We start from the raw sequence: 21,996 nt of genomic DNA, 5'->3' as shown, positions 1-21,996 counted from the left end.
GTGCCATACTCTGCCTTCCCTATGTTCCCTGTGGGTGCCATGCTCTGCCTGCCCTATGCTCCCTGTGTGTGCCATACTCTGGCTGCCCAGTGCTCCCTTTTGTGCCATACCCTGGCTGCCCTATGCTACCTGTGTGTGCCATACTCTGCCTGCCCTATGCTCACTCTGTGTGCCATACTCTGTCTGTCCTATGCTGCATGTGTGTGTTATACTCTGCCGGCTCTATGCTCCCTGTGTGTGCCATACTTTGCCGGCCCTATGCTCCCTGTGTGTGCCATACTTTGCCTTCCCTATGTTCCCTGTGTGTGCCATACTCTGGCTGCCCTATGCTCCCTGTGTGTGCCATACTTTGCCTGCCCTATGCGCCCTGTGTGTGCCATACTTTGCCTTTCCTATGTTCCCTGTGTGTGCCATACTCTGGCTGCCCTATGCTTCCTGTGTGTGCCATACTTCAGCTGCCTTATGCTCCCTGTGTGTGCCATACCCTGGCTGCCCTATGCTCTTTGTGTGTGCCATACTCTGGCTGCCCTATGCTCCCTGTGTGTGCCATACCCTGGCTGCCCTATGCTCCCTGTGTGTGCCATACTCTGGCTGCCCTATGCTCCTTGTGTGTGTCATACTCTGCCTGCCCTATGCTCCTTGTGTGTGTCATACTCTGCCTGCCCTATGCTCCCTGTGTGTGCCATACTCTAGTTGCTCAATGCTACCTGTATATGTCATACTCTGGCGGCCAAATGCTCCCTTTTGTGCCATATTCTGGTTGTCATATGCTCCCTGTGTGTGCCATACTCTGGCTGCTCTATGCTCCCTGTGTGCCATACTCTACCTGCCCTATTCCCGTGTGTGCCATACTCTGCCTGCCCTATGTTCCCTGTGTGTGCCATACTCTGCCTGCCCTATGCCACCTGTGTGTGCCATACTCTGCCTGCCCTATGCTACATGTGTGCCAAACTCTGCCTGCTTTGTCTGTGTGCGCCATGCTCTGCCTGCAGGAGGTGAACCTAGTAAGGGTTTGTTAGCATTTGAGTAATACTTAGAGGGTCCCCCGTGTGTTTAATCATGCACTGGGGATTTCTGTGCTATCCATAGAGGAGTAGGAATATTGATTATGTATTAATATATGATATGTCGAAGAGACAGGGCCGACCGGCACTCAGACGGATCCACAGGACCAGAGAAAATCGTTTAAAAAATATTTTTATTTGTACAAAGTTTAAAAAATTTATATTTGCATCTCCATCCACCCTACGCATTTCACACCCACTCAGGGCACTTAGTCATGGGCTCACCAACCATTTAGTTTTGTGCGTGCTACAACCATTAATGTGGGTATGATCTTAACATTGATTGTGAAAACATTATTTAAAGTGGGTGTGGTTTAACCACGTAGATCAAAAAAATTCTAGTCCTCTGTACCACAGACATTGGACAACACTGCTTTAGATTATAACTTTTGTATTCAGAAAACAATAGTTTTACATCAGATGGACTCAACACCCCCACATTTATGGCCTGGAAGCAACTGGTTAATAAAATGGTCCCCCTGTATGAAGTAATATATCAAAATAGAGTTTCTAACAGTAAAGTTTACATGATTTGAGGCCCCCTGGATGAACTGGCTAACCATAAAGAAAAGTACTAGCTAATACACTTCTTTGTTATACAAGTATATGTTATCAATGCTAATTACAGAGACCTACATATTGTCAATATCATTCAAGGGGAGAGGGTTGGCATATACTTTGTTATCTTACCAGCTGTCAAGGATATTAGACAGTCTTGTGTAACTTGAATAACTGTATAACTTTGTGACACAGAAATATTTATTTGTCTTTTCATGTTTGATTTGCCCCCCCACACCCTTTAATTTTTTTTAAAAAAAAAAATAAAGTTCACAGCAGATTTATGATGGGTGAAATAGTAAATTTGAATTTTAGAATTTCAGAATTCACACATTCAAATTGTAATCCCCCTATTTGAATGAATGAATGAATTAGAAATTCGACCTTTGATAAATTGGCCTCTTAGTATAATGTAGCGATTGATATTTTTAGCAAATTTGCAATTGGTCTTCACTTTTTGTTTTCTATGTTTTGTTTTTAATTATTTTGCTTTTTTTCAGCAGGTATCTAGTTGCTATGGTCCAAACTACCCTAGCAACCAGGTAGGGGGTTCTAGAGACTGGAATATAAATAAGGGAGGGGGCAAATCGAAAGATAAGTAATACAAAGAAGCAAAAATTGTAGCCTCATATAGCAATCATTTTTTGGTACAGAGGTCAGTGACCCACTTTTGAAAGCTTGAAAGAATCAGAAGGCAAATTAAAAAAAATATGTAAAATAAAAAAATGAAGACCAGTTGAAAAGTTGCTAATAATTGGCCATTCTATAACATACTAAACATTAACGTGAAAGTAAACTATCCTTTTAAGTCTGAGCAATGTCAGCATCTGAAAACGTACCTTGAACCACCATTTTGTGATAGTCTCTGTGCTGCCTCAGAGATCACCTGACCAGAAATACTACAACCCTAACTTTAACAGAAGGAAGTGTGGAAGCAAAAGGCAGAACTCTGTCTGTTAATTGGCTCATGTGACCTAACAAGTATAGTTTGTTTGGTATATTTGTGTGCACAGTGAATCACATGATACAAGGGGCTGCCCTTATTTTTTAAAATCACAGTTTTCTATTTATGATTACCCAATGGCACATACTACTAAAATTATTATGAAAATAGCTTATTTACATGAAGCAGGGTTTTACATACGAGCTGTTTTATGCAATATATTTGAGAGTAATTTTTTTATATCCACTGCCCTCTTGAGGATTGGAACAGGCTTGTGGGGCCTTTTACTATGAAGAGAGTGGTGAAGTTCCCTTAACACCAGTGCACAGGCCCCAAGGACCTGTCGCCATGACATCACTGGCAACTTTCCCAACTTTACTGTGGCCCTGTACCGCATTGAAAACTGCAGTATCCAAAGGATGTTGGCTGCTTCTATCTTTGGAATTGCAACTTCCATCTCCAACCTTGGTCTAAGCGATGGTCAACTATGAGCATGCACTATGACCAAGGACCATGGACTGGCTTCCATTGGACATGTGCCTTCTCACTGATCACTGGCTAGGATTAACTGCCAGAAATGGATTGTGTCCTTATTGGACTAAAGATACTCTGCAACAAGCCCCCAAGACAAAAAGCACACAGTTTGAGTGCTTGGCAGCTTTCTGGGGACAATGAAAGATTTTTAGAGAATGAATTACACACAATAAGCAATCGTTTACAAAAACACCTTTTCCTAAACTTTTTGCCAGGTTTCTGTTATCCTGAGTTGTAAAAAAATCCCTGCTTAATATTTATAGAATGGTGGTGGTTATAAAAATGAAATACTTCCACCTAATTCAACTACTCAATAACTTCTTTCCGAATAAATAAAACTTTACAGTTGATTCAGAGGGATAATACAATTCATCTGAATTTGTCTCCAATTGCCTCAGGGGGGGCCTCACCTTAAAAATACAGTTGGACTTCTCCTTGGATCAGCAGTTGTCAGGCACATTTTCAGACATCCACCCAACTTAAGCATCATCATTGATTCTTTGTGGCATCAATATGTGATACTTGCATTTGCCATGGATGCACCTGAGTCATGGTACAAAGAAAGCTTCAATAAAAGCTTTTCCACTTTTAAATGAACTCCTGCATTGCCTGAGTAAACTAAGCATGTTCTCCTGCTTTGCCTCATATATCCGGTTCCTGATCCCTGGTTCTAATACTGGACTTTGAGCCTGACCCATGCCTGTTTTGGAGTGATGTTCTGATTCTTCCGAAACTTCTGAGTTTCTAGTGCTTTTGCTACTCCTCCACTAGTACAGCTCTGTTTACATTTCAGGAACTGTTATCAGTGGAATGAGTGGCTGTCTTCCTTGATTATTGGTTCCCTTCATCAGTATGGAGCCTTCAATCAACTGGCAAACAGAAATATTTAACTTTAAAATGTATTATTTATAATTTTAAATACTTACCTTGATGAAAACCTCAAGTAGGGTTTTATAAGGACTTCTACTGTACCAGCAGGTGCAGGGATTATTTTTGTTGAGAAGATGGTTTTCTTCTTTTATGTATTGATCAGTTGGAATTAATTTAAGTCACAATCAAGAACCATTACAATCTCCCATTAGTCCCTGAATGTTTTCAAAGACTTTGTTCAGCTTAAGTTTTCTCAACGTTTGATAAAGTACTTAAAAAGCAATGTTTTACATTATTTACCTTTCATTAAATCAACCTGACTTCTAATACAGCTCGGGACCTGGGGTATTCTGGATAAGGGATCTTTCTGTAATTTGGATCTCCATATCTTAATTCTACTAAAAATCATGTAAACTTTAAATAAACAATAGAATCGGGATGCCTCCAATGATGATTAATTTTTTCTTTGTTAGAATCAAGTGCAGGGTACTGTTTTATTATTACAGAGAAATAGGAAATAATTATAAAAATATGAATTAATTGAAGTCTATGGGAGACGGTCTTAATTCTGAGCATGCTGGCTAACACGTTTCCGGATGATGGATCCCATACATGTACTGCAATTTTTTACATCATCATCTTGAACTGATCCCATAACGGAAATTTCCCACTGCAAACTTATCAGCCAATAAATGTCAGAATTTGACAATATAAAATTTATATTGCATCAGCTTCCCTTTAACCAACTGGTACCTTAACAGATATAAGTCTGAGAAAATAACAGCGAGGCTGAACTGAACTACAGTCTCTAAGAAAACAGTGTGAATTATAAGCAGTGAATAATATAGCAGCTGAGAAAAAGTGCTCCATAAAATATAGAAGCTCCTGAAACATATAGCAGGGAATGTTCCATGAACATAGAACATGAAAGAGAATGTTCCATGAACATAGAACATGAAATTATCACTAATCCAAATGCTCTAGTTTTAAAACAGAAAATAAACCATCTTACAATACATAAAGTATTTTTTAGTAAGCAGCTAACATCAAAAATCATACCGGTTCAGAGAAAATTTTATTGCATTCATATTCAAAATAGCATAGGAAATCTTGAAAGGGCTTAACTCAAATACAGACCTTGGAGCAGCCCTGTTGTGAAGCAGCTTTGACAAAAATAAGATTTAATCCTTCAAAATGTCACAGTCAATTGCTTTCAAGCAACGCTGTTTTCAGACATTAGTAGATTAAGAAAATAAGATCTCTGATGCGTATGTATTGCCCTCCTATAGGTATATAGGAAAAAAATAAATCATTCTTTTGTGTTCTGACACAAAAATATCAAGCATGTCTTTATTGGTGCATTTTGCTGAAAAAAACAGCACTCTGGGAAAAGTGTAATATATTTAAATCAATTATTGAAGGCTGAATATATATGTATATTTCAAGGACTTTTCTCATCAGATCAGAACTGAAACACCTGCCCATGCAAGAGGCAATTAAATAATTCTAAGAGGGTGATGGTGCTTTTACTGACTCACCAATGTAACTAAACCCAAGGAGAAAGTCATTAAAAATGCAAACCAGTATAAATGATTTAGGTCAGCAGAATGCAATGACTGAGCATGCCAGGATTAGCTTCACTGCAACTTTACAGATTCCTGAAGTGTAGACAAAAAAAGAAACACTATAAAAAAAAACCTGAGTGAAGAATATTTTTAACTGCCTGGTAGAAGTACCCAGTCCCTAATATGTATTTTCAGTTTTTCAAATATCCTCTGAGGATGTACCAATGCCTAATAAATGATTCATGATACAGGTGCTTCACATAATTATTGTGACCTTCCCAACCTTTCAGTCACACATTTCAGTCTTGGTTATGGGATATTTGTCAAGGCAAATTATATAGTCAATTCTTCATTATAATTGAATAAATCTACTGGAAAACCTTGTGCCTGTTAATATTAAGTTTTAGTCTTTGTCACTTAATGCAATAGCAAAATTCTGGCAACCTTCAATTTTGAGGCACCATGTGGTTTTCTTTTTTAAAAGAAAAAACTCTTCTGGTCAGTGTAATGTATATCGGCGCTGGTCTTGTCTCACTCAATTCTGTCTTCCAAAACCTCGATAATTTTTATTTACACCATTATTTTTTTTTTTTTACAGTTCCTTGAAAACATGTTGAGCTATGATACATCTGTAAATGGATAGCTCTGGTTTCAAATAAGTAACTGCTGCAGGAACGATCAGGCCTGTATTTGGACTGGTCAAAAAAAAAACCTCAGCCACCAACATCCACAAGTCCATAATTAGAGATCTGCATACACAGAAGCACAAGCGTTCCTTTTTCATATTTCTGTGTGGTCATGGATAAAATCGCACTTTTGCACATGACACAAATTCATAAAAAAACTAAATTATAAGACTACAACCCATCATTAGACGTTCACATATACAGAAGCACAAACTTTTGTGTGGACATGGATAAAATTAAACATTTGCACATGACAAAATTAAAAGATTACAGCTATGGGAAAACGATTAAGCTGTGATCGCCGTCAATTTATGACAAACCGTTTGCTTCGATTGCAAAGGGGTAGTTGCTGTAGGAATGATCAAACCTGTATTTAAATAGCCCCCTGCCCTCAACCAGTCAGTCTATCTTTAAGATTTGTATACCCAGAGGCACAAGGCTTTTTTTCATGTTTTGTTTGAAGGGCACCAGTGTTAAACTCATGTTCAAAAAAATGATTCCAATAAAACGGTTGTGGTTTGAAAAAAAAAAAAAAAAAAAGTATAGAAGAAAATATGTTGCTTCTTCTTTGGAATACGGTTATTGTGGAAGTGCTGAAGGGGTGCAAAATAGCACTTACAAAAAGGTAATTATTGAAGTCTCTTGTATTTATGGCAGAAAAAAAACATGCAGGTCCTTGGGGGATTCCCAAACAAATGCTGGTTGGAAGACAAAATACACATATCTTTGTTTTCTACTCAAGTTTTCTATTATTCTGTGTTCTGGTCGATTTCCCATCTCTGTGGTAGAGAACTTTGTAGCACCCTTTTGCAATTTTTATCATCCACATAGCGTTCATAATATCCAGTGATACACTTGAGATGATCCATGCGCACTGGGCACCAAGCCCCAGTCTGTAAAATGCCTCTGTGCCAAAGGTGGAAAAAACGCGACCATAATAGATTGGTATGACTGCTATTCTTACAATAAAGAAGGAGATTGTCATCAGAACACCATTTACCATGTTAGAGAGAGAATATTTGGAATATCCCAAAACTTCGAAAAACCACCTGCAAAATTCAAATTAATATTAATACATATTTTGGTACAGTCTGACTAGGCAATGTACATCAATATTGCTCTCCAGTGCTTTTTTTTTTTTAAACTCCTATGAGGTATTCAATGTATGCTAAACTCATTACCCAGGGTAAGAGAAAGGTTTTGTGCAGTTCCTATAAGTTAAAAACAAACCAGAAAATAGACAATGTTCCTGGCTTGCTACACAGGTCGTTAGAGCTCACCACAGATAAACTCACCCACTTTCTACTCATTCATATGGGATATGAATGATACATATGTTTAGAAAACTCCATAGGAATTTTTAACGGATTATAAATAGAAGGTTTCTTATTGCAGTATGAAGCTTGTATTACATTTTCATTTTCAAGATAGTTGCCCTTTAAGAACAATAACCACCTTAAAAGAGTAATCATTAACAAAATTTACATATTTACACATAATTTCTTTACCTTTCTAATCTTTTACATATTTTGTTTGATTATTAACACTATTTACTGCACAAGCAAATGACTCACATGATGTGTAATACAAGGAGTCTCTGTGAGATGGGAATGGCAGCATATGCATGCAGGTATATATCCATAATCAGACAGATACCTACCGTTGATTAACAAAAGGTGTAGAAAATTCAGCAATTAGGCGAAAGTTACCAAAATATGGCAACATTCCTTCACCCTGTAATATGAAGTAAGGGTTACAAAAGTGTTAATTGCATTTATTGTAGAATATAGTTAGTTTTAAAAATAACACTTTGTAATAAGTATTCAAATGTTACGAGTAAATATATTTTACACAAGAGCCAAGAATAGCCTATAAATTATATCCTTATAGACCAGGGGTGTTCAAACTTTTTGCAACGAGGTTCAGATTTGGTGAGGTGAAAATGTGTGGGGGCCGACCATTTAGCCCGACATTCTTTGAACCATTAACACCATTTAAACAAGGAATCACGTAGCCGTAGCAGTAATATTTGGGCACATTAGTGAAATGATCGGCCACTTGGTCTATACTGCTGCCTGTGTGCTGAAGGTGTTAGCTATAGACACGTACTGGCACGGAGTGACGCGCCGCTCTCGCACACTTCTTTAGCGCTGAAGGTGCAATAGAAGTACTGACGTGCCAGTACAGTAAAGTAAGGAAGTATGTGAGAGCGGCACATCACTATGTGCCAGTACGTGTCTATTACTAACACCTTCAGAACACAGGCAGCAGTATAGACCTAGTGGCAGATCCTTTCACTAATGTGCCCAAATATTACTGCTACATCTACGTGATTCCTGATCGAACTATGCTGGCGCCCATCCCCTTTAATTCCTATAATAAATAACCCAGCCTTTCCTCCGGCAATGGAAAAGGACCAATATAAACATTGACTGGTGGATGACCATCTACAAATTATACATTTGCTGGATAGCGGTAAAATGATATCTAAAGACAAACTTGAGCAGCAACAGGCTCTCACCCCTCTTATGCACCTTCAATATGGCCAACTCAAACATTTCTACAACTCTTTGGGAGGAGATAAAGCTTTTATTAGACCATTGACTGATTTCGAAAAGTTATGTACCAGCTCTAATCCTCCCAAGCATACTCTCTCGTCAATCTATAAAGGTCTTTTAGGGACAGGTAAGATAGAGGAGTTGAAATTTATAAAGAAATGGACCAGAGAACTCAACATTATGTTATCAGAAAATGAAACTTTAGACATGGTACGCACCTTGTTGAGAAGCTCTAGATGTAGCAGAATACAAGAATTAAATTATAAAATCCTAACAAATTGGTACTATACACCTTTTAGGCTACATAAACTTTTTCTAAACGCAACATGCACATGCTGAAGATGTCGAGATGGGGAGGGCACTTTGATAAATATTTTTTGGACTTGTCCTATGACCAATACTGGAAACAGGTTCTCTAAATATGCTCGCACATAGCTAATGGGAGAGACCTTAATGACCCTTCATACTCTTTACTATTCCACATGTCCCCCGAAGATAGAATAAATTTTACCAATTCAGCACTTCCTCATTTGTTGAATGCTGCTAAACTGTTAATCCCTGGACGGTGGAACACACAACATGCACCCACGATCAGGGACTGGCTAGCGAAAGTAGATGAGATTCAACAATTTGAGGAACGCTTTGCGTGTACTGAGAAACAATCGAGGGACTACTCTGCCCAATGGATGACTTGGTTCTTATTCAAAGGTGAAAGGGAATACAAGCAACATGTGCTCTGAATGCAAGTATATATGTATTGTATGATTTCAAATAAGGATATTAAAGTACGCTACTAGAGAAGCATGCGCCCCTTCCCCTCTTCTACCCTTCTTTGTAACCCATTTCAGTTATGCATGACAATGTACTATTAGAAACAGTCTCATAATGTATGTAACTTATGTATGATCGTACATGTTAACACTGTACTGTAATGCTATTAAAATTTGGTTTTCCTTTTCTTCTCTTTCTTTCTTGTATTACAAATAAACATATATTTGAAAGAACTATGCTAGCGGGCCGCATTATTATTAGTTTCATGACGGAGACTGAGGGGCCAGTGTAAATTTGATAAAGGCCCGCAATTGGCCCTCGGGCCGCACTTTGGACATGCCTGTTATAGACGGTGCTTAGTGATGTCATTTCTGTCACACAACCAACTTGAACTTGTGTATTATAATAAATAATGTAACCTTTTTATAAAATATGAGGATATTAGATGATGTGGCTTGGGCGGGGAAGATATGCCCAAATTGCGTCTCAGCAGCCAAAAGCTGGCAAAGTTTTGCTAGCGTTAATTCGTCAGCACAAGCATTTCATAGCAAACTTTTGCTAACGTTCATTTCTGCCTAACGAAACTTCGTTAGTACACTTACGCTAATGTCAATATGAATAGGGCAGGTACATATAGGTCATATATATATATATATGTCTTTATTACAGGTACAAATGCTTTAAGTGGCCACTTATTATTAAAAATGTCCAAGGAAGCAAAATAAAGACAAAAGAGATCCTCTAATGCCCTAGACATGAGCCCACCCTAACCTCAAAATGGTTAAAAAAAAAAAAAAAATGTAATAGTTATAACTTTTAAAAACAATATAATATGAAAAAACGCCAGAATTTTACAGCATATATAAGATTGAGGAGGATGTAGCTTCATTTTATCAGTTCGCCAGGTCTTAGCTAGTAAAGGAAACTCTGGCGAAAGAGGTAACGTTATGGAAAATTAGCACTTTAGTGAATTTGCAGAGTAACGACCATTTACCTGAGCTAAAATTTGCCTGGCGATAGGGCATGAAACTTCGTTAGCAATGAACTGTTTCGTTAGCGAATTGTCCTCTATGCCTGTTAGTAAATTCTATTTGCTGCACTTATCACTAGGTATATTTGCTGCACTTATCACTAGGTAACACTTGCACAGATCCACACACATTACACCTATTACACTCCACATTTAGCTTTTCCTTTTTCATCTCCCTCTAAATCTATACTCACACCTGTACTTATACTCACACACATACACACACAAGTGTGCACTTACCGTATATACTCGCGTATAAGCCGAGATTTTCAGCACCGAAAATGTGCTTGAAAATCCTACCTCGGCTTATACGCGGGTCAGCTGCTGATGAATCCCACATGAAGTAGCCGGAAGAGCAGCGAGGAGAGAACAGCGCTAGGAGGCGTCGCGGTCTGTGGGAGGTATAACAATAAGTGGGAGGGGAGGAGCAGGAAGTGAATACGCGCTAGGCTCAGGTAGCGGCTGCAGTGAGGAGGTGCCAGTCTTTCCCAGGCTGCAGTGCGCACCAGCGTTCGGCGCTTAGTGACTTTGCGCCTAAGTTTCAACAAGGTGAAGCTGTGACGTGGGTTGTGGTTTCAGACGTGTGTCAGTCAGTCAGTACAACAACGACACACGAGGAGTACAAGCCCTTTGCACACACTGCCAGCGGGACCTCACCACATCCTCTCACAACATGCAAATACCCAGCAGCTGCTTCGCGCTGGCTTAGTCTGGCTGGGGGAGCCTTGCGATTGGTTGGCAATGACGTCAGCCGCTCGCTTCTCACATCCACAGCTCCTGCCTCTACCGTTCCACTGTGTCCACCCACCGCCGAACCCGACCTATCAGGAGGAAGCGAGGAACCCAACTCGACCACGCCCACCCGTGCTTGAGGTGCGCCGTCAGTCATCGCTTCCCAGCCCCGCCCCTTCAAATCAGTCCCCATACACTGCGCGAAATAGAAAGTAATATTGTTGCAGCTGGAGATGAATGAAGCCAAGTGAATGGGACATTCCATTAGGAATCAATAGCTGCAGGGAGAGCGCTAAATGCTGGAGGTGGAATTCATCTCAGCAAAGTAAGTGGGGATGCCTGGGGGGGGATTGTAAAAGAAAGGGCCAGCATTTGAGCATTACGGTTTACTAAACATCCCCCCAAAGAGTCATGGTATGTCCCTGAGACTTTATTACTACTGTGTAGTAGTGGGTCTGTGCTCTTGGTTTATTGTGGATCTCGGCAGAGTCAGGGGGGGGGTGCCAGGGGGATACTGGGATGTGAGGGGGTGGCAAGCACCTGATGATTTCCTACCACCCCTCCTCAGAAGTCATGGTATTACCCTGTTACTTTATTGCTTAGGTGCAGAGGGTTTATTATGGCGCTAGGCTCAGGTAGCGGCTGCAGTGAGGAGGTGCCAGTCTTTCCCAGGCTGCAGTGCACACCAGCGGGAGGAGGGAGAATAGAACAGTCGGGTCGCCGTCGTTTCCCTCGCCATGTTGCAGTGAGTGCGGGTTCCCCAGTGTCCGTGCTCGCGGCTCGGCTCTGGAGCTGTGAGTACGGTATGTCCCGGTGTTCGTACTGTTAATCCCCAGGGCCCGAGGTGGAAGTAAGAGAGGGGGAAGGTGCCTGGGTGTAGGAACAATGTATTTGTATGGGGAGGCCATGCCTCATGTCTGCAACCTGTGGCTCCTCCTCAACTACAACTCTCGCTCTTCCCCACATCATGGCTTGATTTTTAACATTAAACCGACTGTTTGATATTTCTGAGACTTTTCTGAGTTGTGTCTAGGCTTATACGCGAGTCAATAAGTTTTTCTGGTTTTCATAGGTAAAATTAGGTACCTCGGCTTATACGCGGGTCGGCTTATACACGAGTATATACGGTATATATACAACTTTACTTTTCCTTCATTATAGTCTCTTCACAATCACATTTTTTTTTTTTTTAAATGGGCGTTGGTCTGGGCAGTCTCCCCTTCAAAAGCCGCATATGCAGGTGGCGGGGGGAGGATCTAGTCCAGATTGAAACCAAGGTTTTAAATTTTGATCACAGGTAAACAGGTTAGGGACCGCCGTATGGGGTTTACCTTGACGTGGTATGGCGGCTTACCAATTTTATGATCATAACTTTGTAACAAAAAACCCTGTTTTTCATTTTTTTAGACAGGGGATTATTGTATTTATATATTTTTTTATATGGCCTTAGGAGTGCACCCACAACCCCCCTCTTGTACCTGTTAGTAAATTGGCAATGCCCCTGCAGATGGTATTTATGGCGAATTTTCACTAGTGATGCCCACTTCTCCCTTTAGTAAATCTGCCCCATGTGTTGTTACTATTCTCAAAGCACCACAGTTGGTTGTTGTTAAGTGACTTCAACAAAATACAAGTGCTGCTGTATGGATAGTAGCAAAATGTGCACTTCAATGCAATTAGAAGTGGTGGGTCTTTGTTAGGACTTCTGTTTTGGGGCATACTCCCTTAATAGAACAGAATTAAAGGCAACTTACAACTTAAATGTATGAGCTGGCAAAAATAAATTAACTGGTGTATCTGAAGTTTGGGCAACTCTTATTTTGTAAATAATTAATGGGGTTAATCAGTTATGTTAATTAGTTACCTTTTGATTGTTCATATCTTCTAAAATGCATGCTCAAGCCTGACAGCTATACATACCAGTTATTCTTAGTCTTATTGTATAATAATCAGAAAACCACTTTATTTATAATTTAATACTGAGACCATCCAAGAGTCCAGCGTCCTGTCTCAGGGACTGCAGAATAAAGGTTTTGTTAATTATTTCAATGTTAGAAGGGACAACAATACAATATTAGATCACCAACCGGCATGCTGCAGGGATGCTCTGCAGTTTGTGCAGGAACTCATATCATTGTGCAAAATGTATAATAGTCTCACAGCGTAAGTTATACATATTTGGTTTTGAATAGGCTGATTTCCTTATAAAATGTCAAAGGCCCTTGGGCTAGGTATCAAAGAACCGAATGGTGCCACTCATGTTTGGCAGTATATAGAAAATGTGAAAACACCAGAGGAGCCAGAAGTGCATTTTTAGTTCACTGCTCCCTAAATCTTAGAATTAGTTTTGCTTTGACAAAGACAACTCTGATTAAAGCATGAATGGCATGGTAGTGAGGAAATGTATGAGATTAAGGGGCAGATTTATCAAAGGTCGAAGTGAAGGTTCGAAGTTAAACTTTGAATTTCGAAGTAATTTTTGGGTACTTCGACCATTGAATAGTCCAATTTTTTTGAAGTACTGTCTCTTTAAAACTTCGACCATTCGCCACCTAAAAGCTGCCGAAGTGCTGTTTTAGCCTATGGGGGGACCTCCTAGTACCTGTATGGAGGCAAATTGGGGGAGTTTGGGAGATCGAAGGTCGAAGTTAAAAAAAACTTTGAATCGAAGTAGCGATACTTTGAATCGTACGATTCGAAGTAGGCCCACTTCGACCCCAAAAAACTTCGACCACCATTCGGTTGGTCTTTTTGAATTCGAAGTTTGAAGTTTTTTTAACTTCGAACTTCGACCTTTGATAAATATGCCCCTAAATTACATAGGGAAAAAAACTAGGAGAAAATCAGGAGCTGTCAAAATATGCCACAACTAGAATTAGAATGGACACACAAAGTAACAAAGCAGTGAAAATAAAAAACCATGTGAGCAGGGGAAGTAACGTCTCCAACTTTGGAGTTTCAGGAGACCAGTCTAATAATTTTGCCTACAAAAAAATACTTACACTTCAAACAAACAGTATAAACTTTAAAGAGATACAGACACCAGAAATTAAACTTGTTTTTACAATAACTTACAAAAACAAACTGTTTTCAACAGTGTTCAGTGCTTTCTTTACATCTTTGTGTTCAACCCTCCCTAAGTGCCAAATCACAAATGTACCCTTCACAAATGTATATTAAATCATATAATTATCTGCTAGCAGAAATTGGAGACCAAATGGAGATAAGAAGCATGGTCTTTGTGAAACAATTGAAAGACCACATACAAACATGCCACAGACCTTATTATCTAAAATTGCATTGGGTTCCCCTCAATGATACGATTTGAGACTAATATATTTTCTCTCTCTTTATAAATATCAAAAAACAGTGTCACAATCTATTGTTTATATTCTTGTTCTCCTTCTCAGTTTAACTAAATTTTTACCTAAATTATAATGACACACTGTGTCTATGAGTTAAAACTGATGAAATGAAAGAATAGGTTTATGACGGATTCCCCGACAGCATTGGATTTATGTTGTGACTATCTAAGAGCTTGTCTTCAATCATAATCAACTGTGCTCTTGCCTCCACATTCCACTCAAAGCCTTCTATACAAAAGTTCTCACCTGCTTCATCTAATGTATATAAGTTCTTTTTTGCTCCCTCTGACCACACCAGTACCAACAAGCAATTTCCAATACAGTTCTGGACCTATAGCAATCTACAGGATTCTACCAGGCTGTACCTCATTTAAGCCTCTGCTTCCCATCCCAGAAAATTAATTAACAAGCTGCAGATCATTACATAAAATTAAATATCTAGTTGAGTTTAAGGATGAAATGTTAATAGTATTGTTTCATATTGGTATTAAGTAGTTACTTAAATATTCCTTGAAAAACCCAAGAAATGTAAAACATGGACAGTTATTGATCCTGGCCATACAAAGGCAGACATACTCCTGACTCCATTCATAGGCCAATCTATTGGCCTATGAACTGAGTCAAATCAATGCAAGCTGGAAAACTTCACTGATGAAAGACTACTACTTTGCCTTCATATATATTTTATATGTAAATTTAAGGCTTGTGTTACACATATTTAAGTCCATTGAATGCAGGGGAAGGGGCAAACTTATGCTTTACCCTTGGCAAGATTAGCACTGGGTGGGTCATAATGGAGCAGCCCCTTAAAGACTAGCAAACATTAGTGAATAAGTTTGTTGGAGCTCACCTCTCTGTGTAATTTGCATCACGTCTCCTCCTGGCTGCTGCGACTGGGAGAGTGCTGCAGTTCCGTAGCACGCTGCTCCAGGCACACAATATTGCTTCTCCAACTTTGTGCTCACAAAGTGAGATTGCTGACCTTATATCAACACGACAGCGACGCGCAGCCGGGCCCCGTCCCCTCCGTACGACCGAATTTGTCAGTGGCGTTGAGCTGCCGGGGGGCCATGAGGGGGTGCGGGCCCTGGCCCGCTCATACCCCCTGCTCTCCCGGTAGTTCCGCCACTGCCTCTGCACACACTATATTTATGTAGGCAGAGTGATGTCACACAGAGAGGTATGGGCCATTCTCCACCAGCTAAAATACACCAGAAGAGAATGTTGCATGCACCAGGCAGATGTTTGGTGGCTTCCATTTATACAACCCGTTATATATGCCAAATACAAATTAGCTTGCCGGAAAAGAAGGTATTCAAAATACACAAATATATACAACTGCGTAGCTTTCTTATCAGTTATCTTTGATGTTCTTTTTATTCTCTTACTACTTCCGTATATAGTTTAGCCAACAACGTTAATACATACAAACATTTCAGATTACCAATGAAAGTAAATACAGATTTTAAAACATATACCGATATGGTATCTATTATTCAGAATGCTTGCGACTGGAAGGTTTCCTGGATAAGGAGATTTTCCTTTTCATTTGGATCACTATACCTTAAGTCTATTAAAAAAACAAACCTATAATGGGTGATCTCAATATGGTTTTGAATCCAGAGATAGACCGTTGTCCCCCAGGTAACACAGGCTCGACCCCCTTGCTTAATTGGTGTCACGCTTATAACTTTATCGACATCTGGAGGCAGGCCCATTCGGTAGGACGAGCATACTCTTGCTATTCAGCCACCCATAAGACGGCATCGCGAATAGATTTAGCACTGGCATCGCCAATTCTGCAAGCCAAAATTACTAATGCCCGTTACTTACCGGGGGGTATTTCAGACCATGCCCCACTTTCCATATCCATCAGATCAGATCATGACTGTACTACACCTATGTGGCGCCTCAATCCTAAATGGCTTACTGTGCCTGAAGTGTCTGATAGGGTGGCACAAGAACAAGAGAGTTACTGGTTGGAGAATGTAAACTCCGCCGACCCTTTAATTGTTTGGGAGGCCTCAAAAGCCTGTCTTAGGGGATCCTTTATTGGCAACATAGCGGTGTATAGACGCCAGTTAGATACAGAACTGAATAATCTAAATGCTGAGGTCACAAAAGCGCAAGCTCGATTCACGACAGATCCGTCCCCTGACGTTTATGCTAAGGTTGCACAAGCCCAAAGAGATCTCCAACTTCACATTCTTGACAAAACCAAAAAAAAACTATTATGTACCTCGCAGGTCGTGTTTGAGAAAGGCAATAAAGCTGGCAAACTCTTAGCGTACCTCTCCAGAGAACAAAACCCGATAACAGTTATCCCTAGGGTTCGGCAAGCCAATGGCAATCTCGTTGACTCCCCTACAGGTATCAACGATGCCTTTAGAGAATTCTATACTCAACTCTATAACCCAGCACCTCCCACCCATGATACTTGCCCGCTGCAAATTCTTAGCAATGCTAAACTTCCCAATCTCTCCGCTACTGAACAACAACTACTGGAAAGCCCTATCTCATTAGAAGAGATCAAGGTAGCAATTTCTGCATTCCCTTCTGGAAAGACCCCAGGGCTAGACGGGATTCCTATTGAACTATACAAAACCCAACTGGATAGTATGGCACCCAGGTTACTAAACATGTACCAAGAGGCTCTTCTTAAAGGTCACCTCCCACCAACGACCCAGGAAGCGTTAATTGTCCTAATCCCAAAACCTGGTGGGGATGTTGAGGATTGTGCTGCCTATAGGCCTATCTCCTTACTCACATGTGATAACAAGATATTGCTAAAATTCTAGCACTGCGATTAGTACGAGTAATAGAGACGTTGATTCATCCAGACCAAACTGGGTTTATGCCCGGGAAGGCCACATCCATCAACATACGTAGGCTCTACACCAATATGGAGTATTTAGCCCTAAACAAAAATCATGGAGCAATTGTCGCTTTAGACATCAGGAAAGCTTTTGACTCACTACACTGGGACTTCCTATGGGCAACTATGGAACACATGGGCTTTGGACCCAATTTCCTCAATTGGGTTAAACTATTATATACCAATCCCACAGCTCGAATTCAAACTAACCGTAAGATATCCCCCTCCTTGAAGCTGACAGAGGTACGAGGCAGGGCTGTCCCTTGTCCCCATACTTATTTGCTATCACCATAGAACCATTAGCTGGCCTGATTCGTAATGACCCGGGTATTCTTGGTTGGAAAGTAGAGGCATTGGAAGAGAAAATTTCTCTATATGCTGATGACACCCTAATCTATTTAAAAGATACACGCCATTCGCTTGATAGAATGCTTCAGGTTGTTGACCAGTTTGGGAAAGCATCGGGTCTCACGGTTAATTGGTCCAAATCCACACTTCTACACCTGGGTACATCCCTGCAGCGACCTCTACTTCAGGCACAGGCATTAAAACAGGTAGATCACTTCAAATACCTAGGTATAGTCATTCATCCGGACCTCTCCCGATATACCGCCCTAAACGTAGACCCAGTAGTAGCCGATACTGGTCACAAATTCTCCCTATGGTCCCCACTCCCACTTAATCTGATAGGCAGGGTTAATATGATAAAAATGATTATCCTTCCTAAGTTGTTGTATATGTTCCAGAATGCACCTACTGTTATGCCGGCAGCACTGTTTTCAAGGTTGGATTCCATGGTGTCATCATTTATTTGGGCAAACAAACAACCTCGAATCAAACTAGCATCGCTAACTGCACCTAAGGCACTTGGGGGCCTGGCTCTGCCTCACTTTTTTATTTACTATCTAGCATCTCAACTTACTCATGTGGCAGGGTGGCTCAACCCTTTGGCTGATGACACTGCTAGCATAACTGCTGCTGCGGTGGCGGGTTCCTTTGAGTCACTGGCTAATCTGCCCTTTCGTGGCATCTCTCAAAACGGATGGCCACTTTCCACATTCCGTACAGGCATACTTGCTTGGAAAAAGGCTTCGGCTTTACGTAAACCCACCATCCCACAAGTATCACCCAATATGCCACTGTGGCTGAATCCATCCCTGCCACACTTAAGAACGATACCGGACCCGCAATTATGGGCGACCTATAACATCAAATATTTGGGCCAGTTGTATCACAACCAGACACTTAAGTCATTTACTGACTTGTCCCAAGAATTTCAGTTACCACGTACTATGTTCTACAGGTATCTCCAGGTTCGACATGCTCTGAATGCCCAATTCTCTGATGCACCTTTACTGGAAACCCCAGCCTTGGAAACTTTGCTTAAGGTACCTGAAAAGAAGAAACGACTGTCTAATGTGTATAATCTGTTAAATTCTCAAAGAGGTAACCCGTACGCAAAATGTTATGGTAAATGGGCCCAAGATATCCCTACCTTGGAGTCATCACATCGACCTTTGTTTCCACGGTGATTAGTAGCGGGGATAGGCTTATACAGCATAAAATGATTCATAGGTTGTATTTTACCCCAGTACGTTTGTTTCATATGAGATTGATCCCAGATAATTTGTGTTATAAGTGTGGTCTAGTACCAGGTACCTTTATGCATGCTTTTTGGTCCTGTACGGTTATCAATACTTACTGGAAGAACCTTGCCATATATTTACAAACCTATCTGGACTTTCCTCCGGTTCTGGTGCCGGAAATTTTTCTACTAGGTCATTTAGACCATTTAATTCCGCAACAAGCTGCACGACAAATGTTCCGTTTACTACTCTTTTATGCACGGAAGGTTATTGCACTAAAGTGGAAGCTCAGGGACCCCCCTACAGTACCATTGTGGAAGAAATTGGTTAATTAGGCTCTTCCTATGTACAGGCTGACCTATCTGAGTAGAGGTTGCCCAGAAAAATCTGCTAAAATTTGGAATCCCTGGACCACTTGTCAAGACACCACTACAGACATGGACTAACTCTTTTGGCATAATATGTCTCCTGGACTGTCCAACGGGTGGCCCTACCACCAATTCCCCCTCCCCCAACCTTTTATTTTTCCCCCTCCTTTTTTCTTTTTAATTTCTTTCCCACTGTATGCTTTGTGTTATTGTTAATGCAAAAATAAAAGCTTTAAAAAAAACAAAAAAAAAACAAACCTAACACCAGGATTATTTTGACACGAATATGATCCACTTACCATCACAGTATACAAAGTACCATCTTGTTATATCAGAAATAAAGGAAATAATTTAAAAAAAATTAGAATTTGCTTAATAGCAAGCAATTTCGAGATTTCTGGATATCAGGATAAGAGATCCAATACCTGTACTTGTATCCTCTAGCAATAGAATTATCTAAGAGCTCATGCAGTACAATAATTTAACACAATTTCCCACAAATGCCTGTTCTGATATGCTGTGCAAATATATCATAGATCTTTATGCCCTTACTCTTTGTACATAATGTAATAATAACATCTTTTATCTATTCTAACCTATGTTTGTTTTTATATTATCTTTACTAAACGGAAGTAAAACATGATGTGTCACAGCAGAGGAATGCTGTGCTGAGCATCAACCGCAATGCTTTGTTTGTACTTTAATCAATCAATAAAATGATTTAGTTTTCACTGAAAGAAAAAGTTCCTAAATATAGTCAGGAGTGTCGTATAAAACCTGCTGCATTACAATCTGTTACTAAATCCTACCCCAAATTTGTCTTCCTACAGTGCCAAGAGAGATATATGTACCCGAAGATTGTGCTAAGCAGCAAGGCATGCAAACAATCACCCTTTTCCCACACTCAGCCTCCCAAAATGCAGTAAGCCACAAACACAAAAGCTTCCACCCTTTGCAGCAAGAGAAGACGGTATTTTCATGCAAGATTTCACCATGAGCTTATGCTATTTATTATTCATGACCAAGAATGAACTTCATGTAAGCATCTCCGTGAGCAGAATACAAATTGCCTAAACTTATAGAACATTAAAATTAGTTGGTTCTATATTTAAGTATTTGTGGGGGACGGGAGGAAATGGACTACAGTTTCTATGGATTTATTTGACAATCCTAAGCAAACAGCATGTCTGGCCTTTAACGGTGTCTTGGTCAAAGAAAGATTCCCATCATTCCCTGAAAGCAAATGTCTGAGAAAAGCTTAGGATTGGTTAAACCTGATATTAAAAGACAGTTTCACATTACGGAGGTTAAGATTTTCTGTATTGATGTGCTTAGAATGATGCCATTACCATTATCACTTATTGACTATAATAGTCACATACAAAAACCCAGCAGGGGAAGGTACAAAATTAAAATCAACGTTTAAAGAAAATGCTTCGCAATAGATATATATTGCTAAGCGTTTTCTTTAAACGTTGATTTATATATATGTGACTTTCAGCATTACATTTTAATCACAAGGGATTCTGGCATCGAAAAAATATACACAAAGATCAAACACTTGCTAATTTTTTATTCTGCTTTGTACCTGCTGCGTTGCAGCAATGGGTTCTTGGTTTTGAACATTTCCCTGTGTTTGAATGGGCTTCAGCTCCTCTTACAATCCTGGTAGGAAAACCGGCTTCTAAGAAAACTGATGCTACAGCAGGGACTACTGTAAATAATGTCAACACTATAGAAATAAAGGATTTAATCTCTTTTGTTCTACTTTAGAAGTTCATTCTTGATCATGTATTCCAATTTTGTCTGCATGTACTACTGTTGGGTAAGGAAACATGGCACTCACCAGTACATAGTAGTAAGCATATAGAGCTGCCAAGTGATGTGTCACAAAATATTTATCACCGATCTCCTTCCAGTAATAAATAATGAGCAACAGGTCTGCAACAAAAGCATAGAAATCCATAAGATATTAACACTGATGACAGTAAAACAAACATTGTGCTAACATTCCCTATGCTTGCAGGAATATAATCTAAAAAGCAGGAGAAAAACTACTGGTTTTACATTTTTACATTCTGTTTTACATTTTTTTTTTATGGGAATAAGTTGGGTATAAAAAAACATTTCTCGTATTAATATTGAATATTAATACAAGACATTTTTTTTACACCCTACTTATTGGCCATATCAGCAGTTTTAAGCTTTTACCATAATACTATCAGGGATAACGGCTAGAATTAAAGCTTGTTTTCCCACCAGCACCCAGTATCACTTGGGGCCTAACCAGAGTAGGCCTTTAAATTATTTGGTTTAATAGCCTGTTATTTGCATTTTCTATTGGCTCAGACATTTTTTAATGCCTGGATTATAAACTACCAGACATGTCACAGTGTATACTCTTTTCTTTTAAAAACTTAATTGTATAGTCTCTCCTGTATCTTTAACAGTTCATATTTCATGCAAGATTAAAGCTCTTTTATTCAGTTCC

General features: G+C 39.8%; 1 protein-coding gene across 1 annotated transcript in view; it reads right to left on the bottom strand.

Annotated features, from left to right (window-relative positions):
- Window positions 1-5,027: 5,027 nt before the first annotated feature.
- tlcd4.L (TLC domain containing 4 L homeolog) overlaps window positions 5,028-21,996 on the bottom strand; it is a 31,702-nt gene continuing 14,733 nt past the window's right edge. Inside the window, exons 5-7 of the mRNA XM_018258539.2 lie at window positions 21,352-21,446; window positions 7,881-7,954; window positions 5,028-7,269 (exon numbers count right to left, since the gene is read on the bottom strand). Coding sequence (XP_018114028.1) covers window positions 6,954-7,269; window positions 7,881-7,954; window positions 21,352-21,446 — 485 coding nt within the window. The 3' untranslated portion in view covers window positions 5,028-6,953. The remainder of the gene's footprint in view (window positions 7,270-7,880; window positions 7,955-21,351; window positions 21,447-21,996) is intronic.

The sequence above is a fragment of the Xenopus laevis genome, chromosome 4L, assembly GCF_017654675.1.
Source record: "Xenopus laevis strain J_2021 chromosome 4L, Xenopus_laevis_v10.1, whole genome shotgun sequence".
Classification (NCBI taxonomy): domain Eukaryota; kingdom Metazoa; phylum Chordata; class Amphibia; order Anura; family Pipidae; genus Xenopus; species Xenopus laevis.
The sequence above is the reverse complement of the archived record's forward strand: the minus strand, read 5'-3'. Positions and strand labels throughout refer to the sequence as shown.